Source organism: Camelina sativa, chromosome 18 (assembly GCF_000633955.1).
Source record: "Camelina sativa cultivar DH55 chromosome 18, Cs, whole genome shotgun sequence".
NCBI lineage: Eukaryota > Viridiplantae > Streptophyta > Magnoliopsida > Brassicales > Brassicaceae > Camelina > Camelina sativa.
Window position 1 is genome coordinate 1,700,561 of NC_025702.1, and position 16,026 is coordinate 1,716,586.

The 16,026-nt window shown below is 38.3% G+C and overlaps 4 protein-coding genes across 6 annotated transcripts in view; all 4 read right to left on the reverse strand.

Annotated features, from left to right (window-relative positions):
- On the reverse strand, positions 6,365-9,493 carry LOC104760253 (pentatricopeptide repeat-containing protein At5g46460, mitochondrial-like). Of its 2 annotated transcripts, none has more exons than XM_010483149.2 (3): positions 7,210-9,493; positions 6,875-7,020; positions 6,365-6,559 (listed from the first exon to the last, which is right to left on the reverse strand). In XM_010483149.2, the coding sequence occupies exon 1, from the start codon at positions 9,387-9,389 to the stop codon at positions 7,281-7,283; it is 2,109 nt and encodes a 702-aa protein (XP_010481451.1). In that variant the 5' UTR covers positions 9,390-9,493; the 3' UTR covers positions 6,365-6,559; positions 6,875-7,020; positions 7,210-7,280. The 2 variants fall into 2 exon arrangements, with proteins under 2 accessions (XP_010481451.1, XP_010481450.1); XM_010483148.2 differs by having other exon boundaries at positions 7,094-9,493.
- LOC104760254 (60S ribosomal protein L32-1) lies at positions 9,609-10,898 on the reverse strand. Of its 2 annotated transcripts, none has more exons than XM_010483150.2 (4): positions 10,806-10,898; positions 10,589-10,695; positions 9,943-10,124; positions 9,609-9,856 (listed from the first exon to the last, which is right to left on the reverse strand). In XM_010483150.2, the coding sequence occupies exons 2-4, from the start codon at positions 10,676-10,678 to the stop codon at positions 9,727-9,729; spliced, it is 402 nt and encodes a 133-aa protein (XP_010481452.1). In that variant the 5' UTR covers positions 10,679-10,695; positions 10,806-10,898; the 3' UTR covers positions 9,609-9,726. The 2 variants fall into 2 exon arrangements, with proteins under 2 accessions (XP_010481452.1, XP_010481453.1); XM_010483151.2 differs by having other exon boundaries at positions 10,822-10,863.
- On the reverse strand, positions 11,196-14,299 carry LOC104760255. Its single transcript, XM_010483152.2, has 10 exons — positions 14,042-14,299; positions 13,717-13,856; positions 13,486-13,620; positions 13,281-13,391; positions 12,933-13,193; positions 12,640-12,839; positions 12,290-12,560; positions 12,090-12,200; positions 11,811-12,002; positions 11,196-11,691 (listed from the first exon to the last, which is right to left on the reverse strand). The coding sequence occupies exons 1-10, from the start codon at positions 14,232-14,234 to the stop codon at positions 11,344-11,346; spliced, it is 1,962 nt and encodes a 653-aa protein (XP_010481454.1). The 5' UTR covers positions 14,235-14,299; the 3' UTR covers positions 11,196-11,343.
- The window catches only part of LOC104771903, a gene marked incomplete at its 5' end in the record, with an annotated part of 3,538 nt that continues 2,502 nt past the window's right edge, over positions 14,991-16,026 (reverse strand). Inside the window, 2 exon segments of the mRNA XM_019240415.1 lie at positions 14,991-15,349; positions 15,458-15,530. Of these exon segments, the coding sequence (XP_019095960.1) occupies positions 15,331-15,349; positions 15,458-15,530 (92 nt within the window). The 3' untranslated portion in view covers positions 14,991-15,330.

Consider the following 16,026-nt stretch of genomic DNA (forward strand, 5'->3'; position numbering starts at 1 on the left):
GTCTCAAGCTCATCCAAACTGGGATTCAGTTGGTGAATGCGGAGCACAATTGAAAGAAGGGTTTATGTTTAATTCCAACCCTTGGAAGTCAATATGAGAATATTGAGCTGGAACTGTCAGGGAGTGGGGAATACCCCTACAGTTCGACACCTGAGGGAAATACGGGGTCGGTATTTCCCAGAGGTAACATTCCTCTGTGAGACCAAAAAAAGACGTGATTATCTAGAAAATGTTGTGAATCACTTAGGCTACTTTGATCTCCATACGGTGGAACCGGTTGGGAAGAGCGGAGGTTTGGCTTTAATGTGGAAGGATTCGGTGACAGTGAAGGTCATCCATTCAGACAAAAGAATGATTGATTGTTTGATAGTTTGGCAAGGAAAAGAGTTCTATCTGACTTGTGTTTACGGGAGCCGGTGCAAGCTGAAAGAGGAGAACTGTGGAGAGGCTCTCCAGAATTGGGATCAGTAGGAAGGGTGCATGGCTACTAACGGGTGATTTTAACGAACTGGTAGACCCTTCAGAGAAGATAGGAGGACCAGTTCGTAAGGATGCCTCATGTGAAGAATTTAGAAGAATGCTCTCGGCCTGTGGGCTCTGGGAAATCAAGCATACTGGTTACCAGTACTCTTGGTATGGTAATAGGAATGATCAACTGGTGCAATGTCGTCTAGACAGATCAGTGGCTAACCAGTTCTGGATGGAATTATTCCCTCAAGTGCAAGCGAATTACATGCAAAAGGTTAGCTCGGATCATAGCCCATTGATCTCATGTTTAATGGGAGAGCAACGAAAATCATGGGCAGGATTTAAATACGATCAAAGATGTGTCTCCAGAGAGGGTTTTAACGAATTGATAACAAATTTCTGGAAAGGAGAAGGAAGTAATACCCATGACTCCATGATGAAGAAGCTCGCTGATTGCAGAAGATTAATCTCAAGATGGAAAAGGGATAACCAACCTAACTCTGCAAAGAGGATTCAAGAGCTCCATCATCAGATTGATTTTGCTACACGCCAGATTCCATTCTGTAAGGATGACCTTATCAGACTGAAAAAGGCTCTTAATGACGAATACAGACAAGAGGAGCAGTTTTGGAAAGACAAAAGTCGACTAACATGGCTTAACAATGGTGATAGGAACACTAAATTGTTTCACGTAGCTACTAAGAATAGGAGAGCTCAGAATAGAATATCATGTTTAGTGGATGAGGAAGGAAAAGAGTGGTTTGCGGACAAGGACTTAGGAAGGTTAGCTGAGAACTATTTCAAACTCCTATTTACCTCTGAAGATGTTGGACACTCAATCGTTGATAAGGTTGATGGAGGCAATAAGGTGTCCGATCTTCAAAATAAGCAGCTATTGAGATCGGTGACAATGGCGGAAGTGAGAAGTGCGGTGTTTAATATCAATCCAAACAAGAGCCCAGGTCATGATGGTATGACTGGCCACTTCTACCAACAACACTGGAATGCTTTGGGGGAGCAGGTATTTGCATTGGTTCAGGAGTTCTTTAGAACGGGAGTTATTGATGAAGAAATGAACAAGACCAACATTTGCTTGATCCCTAAGAAGATCAAATCTGTCAGATTGTCGAAATTCAGGCTAATCAGCCTAAGCAATGTTATCTATAAGGTCATCGCGAAGGTGTTGGCTAATCGTCTGAAGAAAGTTCTTCTAGGAGTAGTCTCGGATACCCAAGCCGCTTTTATTCAAGGGAGACTAATAACCGACAACATCCTCGTGGCACATGAGCTCATTCATGCTCTTAACTCCAACAACAAATGCTCAGAAGAGTTCATTGCAATCAAGACAGACATCTCCAAGGTATTTGATAGAGTTGAATGGACAATTCTGGAGGAATCATTGAAGACTTAGGGCTTCTCGGAGCAGTGGATAAATCTCCTAATGAGCTGTGTAAAGTCGGTTACCTACCAGGTCCTGATTAATGGTGTTCCCCATGGTGAGATTCATCCGACTAGGGGACTGAGGCAAGGAGACCCCTTGTCGCCTTATCTTTTTGTTCTTTGTACTGAAATGTTGGTCAGGATGTTGAATAAGGCAGAGAAGGAAGAGAGGATTAAAGGTCTGAAGGTGGCTTGTGGAGCTCCTCCAATTTCGCATCTCCTCTTTGCAGATGATAGTATTTTTTACTGTAGAGAGGCAGATGAAGAGTTACAATACTTGTTGTCTCTACTCGATGAGTATAGCATTGCCTCTGGACAGAGGATTAATTACCAAAAGTCAAGCATTTACTTTGGCAAACAGATCCCTGAGGAAAGGAAGTCAGTAATCCGAACTATAACTGGTATAGATGAGGAAGGAGGTGAGTGATTTTATCTGGGACTCCCTGAAGCTTTTGGCGGCTCAAAAGTTACTATTCTCAGTTATCTTCGTGATCGATTGCAGCAAAAATTTTCAGGGTGGCACTCAAATTTTCTTTCTCCAGGGGGTAAGGAGATTCTACTAAAAGCGGTAGCAATGCCTCTACTAACACATACAATGTCCTGCTTCCTCCTTCCAAAGACAACCTGTCAACAAATGGCTTCGGTTATGGCTGACTTTTGGTGGAGAAACAAACAAGATTCAAAAGGAATGCACTGGAAAGCTTGGGACCACCTTAGTAAGCCAAAAAATGAAGGTGGTTTAGAATTTAAAGATGTGGAGGCCTTTAATCTTTCACTGCTTGGCAAACAGCTCTGGAGGATGTTAACATGTCCGGACACTTTAATGGCACGGGTCTTCAAAAGCAGATACTTCAATAAGTCCAATCCTCTCCAAGAAAAATTGGGATATAGACCCTCGTACGCATGGCGAAGTATTTTCGCAGCTCAGGAATTGATTAAACAGGGAGTAAGGATGGTGATTGGAGATGGTGATACGGTCGACCTTTGGCAAAGTCCATGGCTCCAGTCAAAGCCAGCTACAGGACTGCAACAGACCAAACACATTCCCTTTGATCTACAACCTTCAGTGTCAACCTTGGCTAAAGTAAGTGATATCTTAAGCTCCAACAGACGTGAATGGAGAAGTGACATTTTGGATTTGGTTTTTACTGAGCAAGATCGGAGATCAATAGAGAATCTGCGGCCAGGGGGCTTAAACCGTAAAGATGGCTACACATGGGACTATGCACGGACTGGTCATTACTCTGTGAAGTCTGGCTACTGGGTACAAACGCATATCATATCAACCCGATCTCGTATACAAGAAGTGGACCAGCCCAGTCTAAATCCCCTTATTAGTCAAGTGTGGCATACAGATACCAGTCCCAAAGTCCAACATTTCCTGTGGAAATGTTTGACTCATTGTCTCTCAGTGGCGAGTAATCTGTCTTATCGACATTTGACAAGAGAGAAAAGTTGCTCAAGGTGTCCTCACGAAGAGGAATCTGTTAACCATCTATTGTTCCTCTGTACGTATGCTCGTCAGGTTTGGGCTCTGTCTCCTATCCCGGCTCCTCCAAGTGGTATCTGGTCTAATTCTTTCTACTCTAATATCGATCATGTGCTAAATATCAACTCCCATGCTCCTCATATTAAAGATCTGGATAAAATTATTCCTTGGTTATTGTGGAGATTGTGGAACGATTTTGTTTTTAAGGGAAAGGACTTTAATCCTCAAGACACGATGAAGAAAGCTTTAGAGGATGCTGAAGAATGGAGTCAGAGAAAAGGTCTTGAGGAAACGGAGGGAAGACAACCTGAAGAGAGAGCAACGCATCACTTTAAGTGGAATCCTCCTCCAGGTGGTTGGATTAAATGTAATATTGATGGTGCCTGGAACGGTGTAGATGTGCGAAGTGGAACAGGGTGGGTGCTTAGGGACACAAATGGAGAGGTTTTATGGTTAGGAGCACAGTCTATCCGAATGACTAGAACCGTCTTGGAGGTTGAACTAGAGGCAATCAGAAGGGCGCTATCGACTCTCTCACGTCTTAACTATGATCGTATAATTCTGGAATCAGATTCTTTGGGAGCAGTCAAATTGATCAACAATGCTGAAATCTGGCTAGTGTTTGCTCCTATGCTTCAAGACATTCAAGACCTGCTCCTCAACTTTAGGGAACTCAAACTTGTTTTCTCACCAAGGGAATGTAATAGAGTGGCTGATAGGGTAGCAAGGGAATCTCTCTCTTTTGAGAACTATGATCCCAAGTTATACTCTTTAGAGCCTAGCTGGATTAAAAGTGTTGTAAGAGAGGATAAACAAATTGTCACATGATTTATGTGAATGAAAGTTGATGTTGAGCCAAAAAAAAAAAAAAAAATTATCATCCATAATGACCGTTGATCCATGAGATACTTTTAAACAAACCGCAAACGTGTTTAGAGGCGGAGAAAATTAGCGTTTCTTTTCTTCCTCAACGGTTAAATGTAGGCCCAATAAGGCCCAATAAGGCCTATACTTTGTGTAGTTGGCAATACATTTTTAAAGTCGAAAAAAGATACTCAGCTACACAAAGTATTGTTCAATACATGGTCACACATCCCAACTTTAAAAATGTATTGCCAACTACACTAAGTATATGTATTGCATAGTCACATATACCAACTATATGATGACATGTGGTCAACATCACAACCTTTTTATTCCGGTACACCGTTCATCAGAATCCCGTGTTGACCATTATTGAGGCGTTGACCGATGTTGATTAATAAAAATATGCAATTTTTTTTTGTTTTTAATATTAGAAACCAAACAAAAAATTGTTTACATCTTTAATGTATTCATTCTTATAATTAGTAATTTTAATTTTGAATCTAAACTAATAGTTAAATAAAAATTATTAAAAAATTATTTTATATTCATATATATTGTTTAAAAGTATTCAATTATATTCTACAGTCAAATATATTGTTTTGCAAACTCAATTTTTTGGATCTTCTATATATTAAAAATAAATATTGTGTGTTTTTGTTGTTTACAATCAAATAGATTTCTTTTATTAAATAACAAAAACATTATATTTAAATAAATCAAATAGTAAGTTGATGTTTTTAATTGCAATAGAAAAAGAAACTAACTATTATAAGACTGGATGAATTAACAGATATATAATATATTTTTATATTGCAAAAATTAATAAAATTGAAATGAAAAATCATTAATAATTTTTTCAGATATTAAATTTTTTTATTTTACCATGAGTATATAACATTTTTCAATAATTCTAATAATTTTGATATGTATTGGGTTTGGTTCTACGTATTTTTGTTGTAGATATATTTTTGTGGTTGAGAATATTAAATAATATTAATTTTATATTTAGATAAATTAAGTAAGAAGTTGATGTTTTTAAATTAATAAAGTTAAAATAAATAGTTTTCTTATTTGATTTATTATAACAAGATTATCTGGTTTGAATTTAAGTTTTAATATCTTATGAATGATTTTTATTTCAATTTTAGTTAAGTTTTGAAATTGAAAAAGATAACTATTATAAGACTAAATTAATGGAATTATATAGAATATATCTTTATTTTGGATCCATATATGTTTTACATTATAAAACACTATAAATGATTCCTAAATAATTCAACTAAAACTTTTTTTTCGTTTCTAAGATTAAAAACAAAAAAAATTGCATATTTTTATTGGTCAACGCCGGTTAATACTGGTCAACACCGGATTTTGATGAACGGTGTACTGGAATAAAATGGTTGTGATGTTGAGCACATGTCATCATATAGTTGATATATGTGACCATGCAATACATATACTTCGTGTAGTTGGCAATACATTTTTAAAGTTGGAATGTGTGGACATGTATTGAACGATACAAGTTGGAATGTGTAGGCATGTATTTAACAATACTTCGTGTAGCTGAGTATCTTTTTTCCTTTTTTTTCTCATGCTCCCCTTGCGACCTTTTTGCTTTCTCTCTTCTTCTTCCTTGGTGGTCTTAGGCGGGAAAATCACAAGGTGTCTCTCTCTCTCTCTTCTCCTCATCGAATCCCACACACAACACAGCCGAGTTCGTCTCTGAAGTTCTTATGTTTGACAACATCTTTCTCTTACGAAGCATCTGCAAATGAAGTACTCACATGCTACATGACACATGTCATTTTTCTATGTAGCTGGAGTAGCTCTAAAGCCAGGAGCATCATAAGCATTTTGTTTTGTGTATTAAACTGAGAAGAGCTCTATGTCACAACTGATCTGGTATGCAAAAACAAAAATAATATGTCTCGTGCATACCCGCATGCGCTTACTACTTCTCTTTGTCTCTACATTAATACCATATTTATAGAATCTTATACCACATCAGTTAGATGAAACTGTTTATCAACATGATTGTTGTTGACTTCAAGTAGGGGAGAATTCTCTTTGCTAAATTTCGTGAAGGATACGATTCATCACTTGGTTATATTAGTTTTTGACATTCGTTAACATTGGAGTTAATCTACAAGTAAAAGTTTAGCACTCGAGTCCCAACTCTGTTTTGGTAATGGAACATGAAAAACAAACATATGAAAATGAGTTGCATCAATAATCACCTTTGCCTTTGCTCTTCATTCTCATTTCCGCTTTCAACATCTTTCTTCAGCTCGAAACCTGTTGTTGACAGAAAAACAGAGCTTGTTCATATTCTATGGTCTCACGAATGTCTCAATTCCTAGCTTCTTAATTAGATATTACACTGTTGCTTGCAACTTCAATCCGTAACAGTTATAACATAGCAAGATAAGATAGCGAGAACAATGGGTGGACTTCAAGAGCCTCAACTGATGTAAATTTTAACTACAGTCAACAGACATAATAGAGCTAAAGAATCGCTTCATAAAATTACCAATTGGACCAGTTCCTTAGTCAGTGACACGATCTATGTGGAGCTTACATAAGAGATGGTTTATGAGATTCATGGTTTACCTAAATAACAATGAAGTTTCTTGAAGAAGGAATGTTGCAAGGGGAATTCTCACATGATCCTAATAGGACATATCCTCCTATGTATCTTGCAGACTGGGTGCATATCATCAACTCAGTAGTTTCTTGAGTATTCCTCCCATCTTCATCTGCAGAAAATAACCCAGACAAAGAATTATTAGACATCAACAGTAATCTATGTAGTTTACCACAAATGCTTACCAGCCGCAGTTTCGTCCTGCTACTCTTTCTCTTAACAGCCCTATCTCCTTTTAGACTAGATCTTGACTTAATCATCACCACAAAAGTCAAACCATGTTTATAGCCTCTATTCTTACCTTCAGATCAGATGTTTAACCCGAGCTTCTCGCGTCACTAGTCAAAGTTTGAAAATTCCCAAGTCACTTTTTTACCAAGAATCCCCACAAGAACACGTTCCATTCTCAAAATGATGAAACCGACTTGAATCCCTTAAAACAATCTCACGTCCCACAACTCTTGAGATCAACTTAATCACTGAGTGGCAATCTTCACAAACACGTAGATTCTTCATCACTGTGATTGTACTTCCTTCAACTGTATTAATCAACCCAAACGCAATAGCAAGCCTTTCACTGTGATACCACAACATCTCTTCTTTCTGTTCATCTTCTACATCATGTAGAGCAGATCTATATTCAGGAACATAGCCAAATTCCTTCAACTTCTCTTTCAGAAACTCTAACTTCTCATATATTTTCATGCAATGTGGTCGATCACCAGAGAAAAAATCATGCTTTTCCCCTCTAAGCACAACCCAACTGCTCCCAGGTTTCTTCATTATCCCCTTCTGCTTCATCTTAACTCTCAATTTGGATACATTCGACCATCTACCAGCAGAAGCATATATATTTGACAACAAGACATAAACAGCGCTTGATTTCGAGTCCAAATTAAAAATGGCAGCGGCAGCTCTCTCGCCTCTGTCTACATCAGAATGCATCCTACAAGCACTAAGTAAAGCCAACCAAACCATTTCATTAGGTTTCACAACCATGCTCTCGATAAGTTCTTCTGCTTCTTTCAATTCCCCGCTTCTTCCCAATATATCAACCATACAAGTGTAATGTTGAATCTTTCTATCGATATGACTTAGTCCGCTTGACATGTAATAGAACAGCTTTCTTCCTTTCTGTAGGAACCCACAATGGCTACAAGCAGAGAGCAAGCCAGTGAAAGTGATCTCATCTGGCTCTTTGTTTAGGCGAATCATTTGACCGAATATGACAAACGCCCACTTTCCAAGCCCATGCTGTGCGCAGCCAACAATAATGGAATTCCATGACACAATGCTCTTCTCGGAGATTGCTATGAACACTGAAATGGCATCGTTCACATTTCCACAACCGCTGTACATCACAACCAGAGAATTACTCACAAATGCATCAGTTCCTAAACCAAGCTTCAAAGCAACCCCATGCATCTCCTTACCCCAATCCAATGTTCCCAAAGCAGAGCAAGAGTTCAGTCCGCTAGCGAATGTTGATTGATTCGGTAAGATACTGTTTCTTAACATCCCGGAGAATATACTTAACGCGTCTTCGTGCTTTTTGTTCAGACTATAACCTGACAATAGAGCAGTCCACACAGCAACTTGTTCATGAACCTTCTCGTCGAACACCTTCCTAGAATCCTCTGTTCTTTTGCAGTTTGCATAAAAAGTTATGAGCGAAGCAGATACATACTCTTCATATAAAAACCCAGACTTGATGATGAAGCCATGAACTTGTATACCCATATGAAACGCTGGAGCATTTGCACAAGCGGTGATTACACAAGTGAACGTTCTTGAAGTAGATTTTATGCAACAACGCAACATGTTCTTGAACAAATCGAGAGCTTCTCCACTCCTCTCATTCTGGTCTAACCCAGAGATCATTGTCGTCCACGAAATCACATTCCTCCGAGGCATTTGCTTAAACAACTTCAAGGCATCGTCTACTTTACCAAACAGTAAATACCCATGAACCATCGCGTTCCACGCTGCAGTATCTTTCACAGGCATTTGATAAAACAATCTCTCCGCTTGATCAACCTTACCGGACCTAAAACACCCATTCACCATCGCTGTCCATGAAACAACGCTTCTCTCAGGCATTTCATCGAACAGCTTCACTGCAGTATCCATATCTCCACACTCAACACAACCACTGATCATCGAATTCCACGAGACAACATCCCTCACAGGCATTTCGTCGAACAGATCCAACGCATCAACCAATCTATTGTTCCTCGTGTATCCCGAAATCATCTTAGTGTAAAGACTCACATGAGGAGATGGAACCTGCTTGAAAACCTCTCGTGCCTCGTCGAGTCTTCGGTTCAATAAGTGATTACATATCGAAACTTCAAGATTCTGAAACTCCTTAGCAACCGAGAAGCTCCTGTACCATTTCTCATGGGCAACATGAGAAATTGAGAATCTCGAAATGGAGAAAGCTCGAAACTTGAATCGTTGAAAGATGGCGCGACAACTCATACTTGTAACGGCCACAAACAACGTAGGTGTTTTAAAGCTTTCTCACAAATAGGCTATACGGTTCGAAATTATCATGTGGTAGTATCACTTTCTGCTAATTTCGTTACGCTTGAACGATGAAGTTATAAACGTTCTATCAAATTGGCTTTGTTTCATTTCGAGGGTATGACAAAATTTGTAGTAGATTGAAGATTCGATTCATATTTTACGCTGTGTAGATTCTGAATTAATCATATCATAAAACGAGAACCAAAGTTATAAAATCTTCAAAAAGGCAAAAAAAGATAATCCGAAATAGTCAACGACAGATAAAAAAGTAAAAACCCTAGAGGGCTTTTCACTCGTCTTCCTGGCTAAGCAACCTAGCAAGTCTGTTGGTAACAACAACGTCTAGCTGAGAAGCTCTCTCAACTATGGCCTTTCTCTTCTTTGTTGAGACATTGTGAGCAATCTCTGCACAGTAAGTCCTGAGAAGAAACCAAAGCAAATCATGAGAATTTGCTCAAGAATCTCTATCACATTCTTCTGGTTTAAATCTAACTAGATCATATACCTGTTGTGCATCATGAGTAGCTCGAGCTCAGAGGTGTTGTGAACAACGAATTTCTTGAATCCATTGGGTAGGTAGTGTCGGGTCTTCTTGTCAGATCCGTAACCAACATTGGGCATCAAGGTGACACCCTTGAACTTTCTCCTCACCCGGGAGTCAATACCCTTAGGCCTCCTCCAGCTTTCCTGAACAATACCAAATTGCAAGACAACAAAACAGTCAGAGAATGAAAGCTAAACATATCACTAGAGAATCAAATCAAGCTTTCTGATAAATGAGGTAGATGAGAAATGTCAACAGGGTTAAAGTAACAGTAAGCTTATCAAATCTAAGCCAACTGTGTCGCAAGACCTGTAGGAGATTCACTTTCTGCCCGTAAAAAAACGAAGTAACCAGAAACAGATTTTAGAATTCTGGCTACCAGATACCACAGGGCATTTATATAGATGCAAAATCTCATAGTCCTAATGCATCATACTGAAACAATCTAGAAAGCCTCGGTCTTTTTCAACTATAACATTGTCTCACTATAGAGTAGAAGCAATCATTTTTTTCTCAGTATCAAAGCCTAAACTCCAGAGAGTAACGAACGAACAACCCATGCAATAAAGTTGAATCTCTAAACCTGTAACCAAGAAAGGTGGTTTACCTTGACGGTGATTCTGCGATCACTCTGAGGTCTGATGAACTTTGCAGACCTCTTCTTCACGACCTTCTTCCTAAGTAACGGAACCGCCATTATTTACTCCTCCTTCTCTACAGAATCATCAAAAGGCACAGAAGCGTGAGAAGAAAATCGATTTCAATACACATAAACTAACATTAAGGATGTGATTCAGAGAGCGTGAGAGAGAAAGAGAGCTTACGGTGATGAGAGCTTACGGTGATGAGAGCTTCCGCCGCCGCTGATGAGAAAATATGTCTTTTGGTAGACTGAAGTTTTCTTATAAATATTTAAATTAGGGTTTCTCTGTGTGATGTAAGGGGGTCAAAAATGTAATTTTGTAAAAGATCAGAGACTGGTCGACAGAATCAACGGTTAGATCTTTAAGTTACTCTAAACGCACAATCAACGGTTGGATCTTAGTATAAAATTAACTTTTTTTTTTGAAACCAGAATAATATTTTGATATTTGATATATAATACGGTTTTTAGATAATGTAGTTTTGTTTCAATATGAATGGCAATTTAAATTGGTTTTTGGATTTTAAATTTGAGTTTTATATATTTGGTTTAGATTTTAAGTTTTATACACTTGAGTTTGTGTGTGTTTACATTGATTTAGCCAAATGCTACAATGATGTTCTCTCTTGGTTGAGTAATGAGTTCTTGTATGTCTCATACTCTCATCTTTCCAAACTATTTTTAGATGTGAGGACAATAAACACAACAATGTACATGTTCTAAGCTGTGATGTTCATCAAACAAATCTTAGCTGATGAAGAACATTCACTCAAGACTCTGTAAATCTCAGAACGAAACTCATACGAGTTCGGTTCTGATGGTACGGACTCAACCCACTCCTTTTCAACCTTCTGAACATGTGAATTCATCTTCATTACAGCTTCAAACTCGATTTTTCCCTTCAATCTCTTCAGAAACTTCACTGAGAATGTCATTTCAAGGTTCTTGAGTGCAGTTTCTTCGGTCACCTGGATCCCAATCTCAGCACCTTTTGCGCGAGCAAATCCAACGAGCATCGGATTGATGTAATGTTGTGAAGGTTCTCGTTTTGTTTCGATGCTGTGTACCTATGAGATTGCCAACATCTTTAAGTTTAATGCCTTTAACCAAATTTGAAGAAGAAAATCAGAAAGGATGAAACTTTTCTGGATCTTAGTCAGATCAAAGAGAGAAATCGATGATGTACCTGAAGATAATCGATTCCCAGGGTGGAAAGAGAGTCTGTAATTCCATGTGAAGCAAGGATGCTCAAGACTCCACCAGAGCCAACCGGGGACTTAAGTATCTCCCATGGAGATTTCATCAAAATCTTGTGCTTTTTAGGTTCCTCTGGTGAGCTGTTAACTACTGGAAGCGTTTCTTCTTTGAGAAACCAGATCTATATATTAGTAAAAGAAACATGTACTTTGTGAGAATCTGATAGCCGAAAATGCAAAACTATTCTCGGAAGAGTTCAAGCCTTAACCTTTTCTGACTCGAATCCAAAATGATCATTGTCCTGAAATAGCTTCTGCAGAGCTTCAATGTTATGTTCAGGGGAAACTATGACAAGTGGCGCACAAGCGCGATCTTCTTCCTGCACATAATAACCCGATAGTTATCATGTAAAATCATAACTAAAATGACATGAACATTTTATAGATGGTAAATTATGCATCAGCTAACCTTTATGAACCTTTGCTCCTCATCAAGTAACGTACGAAGGTACGAGACTACGCCATTCTCACCTTCTGGTTGTTCGTGCTCATGATCATTGAGAACCAAACAAATAGAAACTTTACCCTCAGAGAGTAGACTTTGCCCTTGTTGAAGGAAACTAAAGTTATCACCCATTTTCTCTTTGCTTGCATCAAAACTAAGGCATTCTCGTGAAACATTCAGAGTACATTCCGGTACTCTAGCTCTCAGCGCATGGATTTCCTCAACTAAATTCCATCTATTTCATCAAGATTCAAACGAAAACTGAGAAAACACGCTTCTCGCAATGGTTGGGAAATTTCTTAAAGTTAATTTACCTCTTTGATGAGGTGCCAATACTTTGCAAAGCTTTCTGAAGCAGTGTGGAGTTTACGTCAAGGATATGGTCAGCAAGTAAATTCCTTTGAGACTTTTCTCCAAACCTTAATCCATCAAACACATGATTTTGCTCCAATTCACATAACTTCTTTTTAGCAGCAATAAGACGCTTCTGCTGCTTTTTTCTTTCTTTCCATTCCTGAAATGACACAGAACGCAGAGTATAAAAGATCACAACTGGAAAGTCTATAAAGACTGGTCAATCTGAAGAGTGAAGAAGAATATGCCTCACAAGCTGCCGCCTTTCTTTCTTGGACCGCTCATCTGATCGCATATTCACCTCGAGGAGTCCCTTCGGGGGAGTTATATACATCTCCTTTCTTTCTAAATCAACATCAGGAACAATTGCGTCTACAAAAGGTATCCACACAAGCTGATTGGTCTTTGCACTCCCGTTGCAGACTTCCATGGATGAGTCAAGCAAAACGTGTAGAAGATCATTTCCTCCATTGTCGAATATATTAGCAACAGTTCCAACAAGTTGACCGGTCTCCTGTACACGATAACTGATTTAGACCAGAGAGTTTTCACAAAAATTGCGACATATATCACAAGAGGCAAAAAAAACCCACATATATACCTTGAGAAGAACTCTCATGCCTACAAGATCACGAGTGTAAAACTCTCCTTCGTCAAGCTCAGGACGATCATCTTCCTCAGCAAGCAGAGTTGCACCAACGAGTTGTCTCACCTGGAGGTAACAAAACCCAACAAAAACTTTGAAAATTTAACAAATTATGTTCCATCGTCTCTACTAAATCTCTCACGGAGATCACAAAAGCTACCTCATCAACATCGTCCAACCCTTGAAACTTGAGAATCCAACTCTTCTGCGCAGGATGAGGTCTTCCTTCAACTAACTCAACCTCATCAATCTTATCTTGTCCCATCAATTGTTGTTTTAACCATCTTCTACCAGGCTAATGAAGCAATCACGCCAATGGTAAAACAATGTCAAATAACTATAAAGTGAATATTTTTGACACACAAACTGGAAATTTCTCTCTTTTTAATACCTTGGAGAAACGCAAATCAGGGAAATCAGTGTTTGGTTTGATGCAAATCTCCCCTTGTAGGCCATGAACACCAGACAAGAACCCAACCTCAACCAAATCCAAGCCACTTTCACTACTGGTTTCAACTGTCTCTTGAGTAGCTAAAGATAAAAAAAAACAAAGAGAGCCAATCAAAACCAAAACTATAATCAATTCAATAATCCAGTTGCTAATAACAGCTTCTCGAAACCCAAATTTTCTTAAGTTTCCACAGCTTGTAAACAGAACAAGAATAAGAACCCAGAAACGCAAAACAAGAATAAGCCCAATAAACAAAATTAGTTACCGGTGCTACGAACGAGGAAGCTGGATTTCTCACGAGCTCTCACGAGACTGAAGTGACCTTTGGTACCAGACAGAGCCGAGACGGGACGAGATAGTTCGAAGTTATGTAATTGGTGGGAATTATTGGGATTGAATAGTTGAATTGGTGTGAAAGTAATTGAGGTCGAAGAACAGAGAAGCGAAGCTCTCAGCATTATCTCTTCTCTCTGTCTAAGCAATGGATATGACGAATGTCGCAACAACAAAAAGATCCCAGCTTTAACGAAACAGTTCAAAGACTCTATATCGTCCGGAGGGTTCTCATGTTCGTGTCACGTGTGAGCACTTAAGTTTGGTAGGTTCAGATTGCATTTTATAGTGGCTCGCTCGTGTATACCTTAAGGTTTGGAAGCAGAAGTAGAAGAGATTTGGTGGGCTGACAAATTATTTGTTACAAAACGGATAGGTTTATGACATCACCAACAACAAGGCATGAACTGCAATTCAACGTAACACGACATGACACACTCAGCTTGTTTTGTTATTATTTTCTGTCTTGTTTTCCCCGAGTATGTAATTGCATTGCCGATAAGATATCTCACCATTTTTAACTATCGAGTAAGATAAACGGAGGCCTAGTTTTGTTTCATTTTCAATGCAGAAGGAAGAAATCTGTTTTGATGTAAGCTTCATAGATAATAGAAACGTTCCTAAGACTATCAAAAACCTTTTAAAGGTTTCTATAGATTGTAGACAGTTACACTATAATAAATCATTCATGCATTGTAGACTATAAGGGTTTTTTGAACTGAGCAAAATAATACTTCCATAGGCAAAGAAAGAGCCTGTTACTTGTTTTTAGCACAGCTCTGGTCCTGGAAAATTCACTCAGGATAACATCAAAGATCAACATACTAATTTAAACCAGTCACCATAAATGTTAACCCTAGGACTAGGAGGAAACAAACCAAGCTCAGAAACTGATACACAGCAATACTGAAACTGAGATACAATTTAAACAATCATCTGTGAACTAAAACGTGTATGATATTAAGACAATAACCTTTTTCCATCTACATGAAACAAGGGGAGAAACAGAGGGACATATACAGATTTTGGACCGAGTTAAGTAACATGATTGTGAAACAGCTTTCAGTATAGAAAAAAATTACAAGGTTGGAGAGGAAGGGAATAAGAAACCAGAAGCACAAGAAGTTTGTTAGACCAAAGAAAGGACTAAGTAAAAATGGATTTAAAACTTACCTACTCTTGTCATTTCCACTAAGCGTATAAATATATAGTTAAGTTTCGTTACTTCATTGGATGATATCTGCACATAAGGCATGCAAAATCATAAAACCTTTAATGAGTATTATAGACTATATATATATATACCATGAGCTTGACTCGATCATGGCATACTCAGAATTCCTCCAACCTCGAGGTATGAAATCTCATCTGAATGTTGCAAAGCCAAGAGATGGAAAACGTGGGATAACTTTGCTCAGAACCTTTAAAATAAACAAGAGAAGCTGATAGAAGATTCAAGATTCATGACTCAACAACTTCTGCACTATTTGAATATATTTCTGTATTTCTATGACTGGCAAAGACACATTTAAAACGTTCTGGATTTACCAGTCCAAGTAGGAAATGCGACCAGAGAGAGAGAGACATGAACGCAGCTGGTGTTAACTTGCAAAAAGATTTCACGCAATAATAACTCATTTGTACACATCCATTATATCAGCTTAACCAACTGTACATTTGTAACAAACTGCAAGATTTTCTAGGATCTATCTTGGCAGAGAAGAACTAGCAACATCATAAGATTTAAGCCCACAACTAGGTCTTCTATTAAAAAAAAACGAGCAAGCAAGGAAACTTACTCTCAATAGACTCAACGAGCTATTCTTTGGTTACCTAATTAACGACCTAAAAAGAGATATGAGAAACTAATTAAGAGCCAATTTATGACTAAAATTCGGAAGGAAAGAAATCAGAATC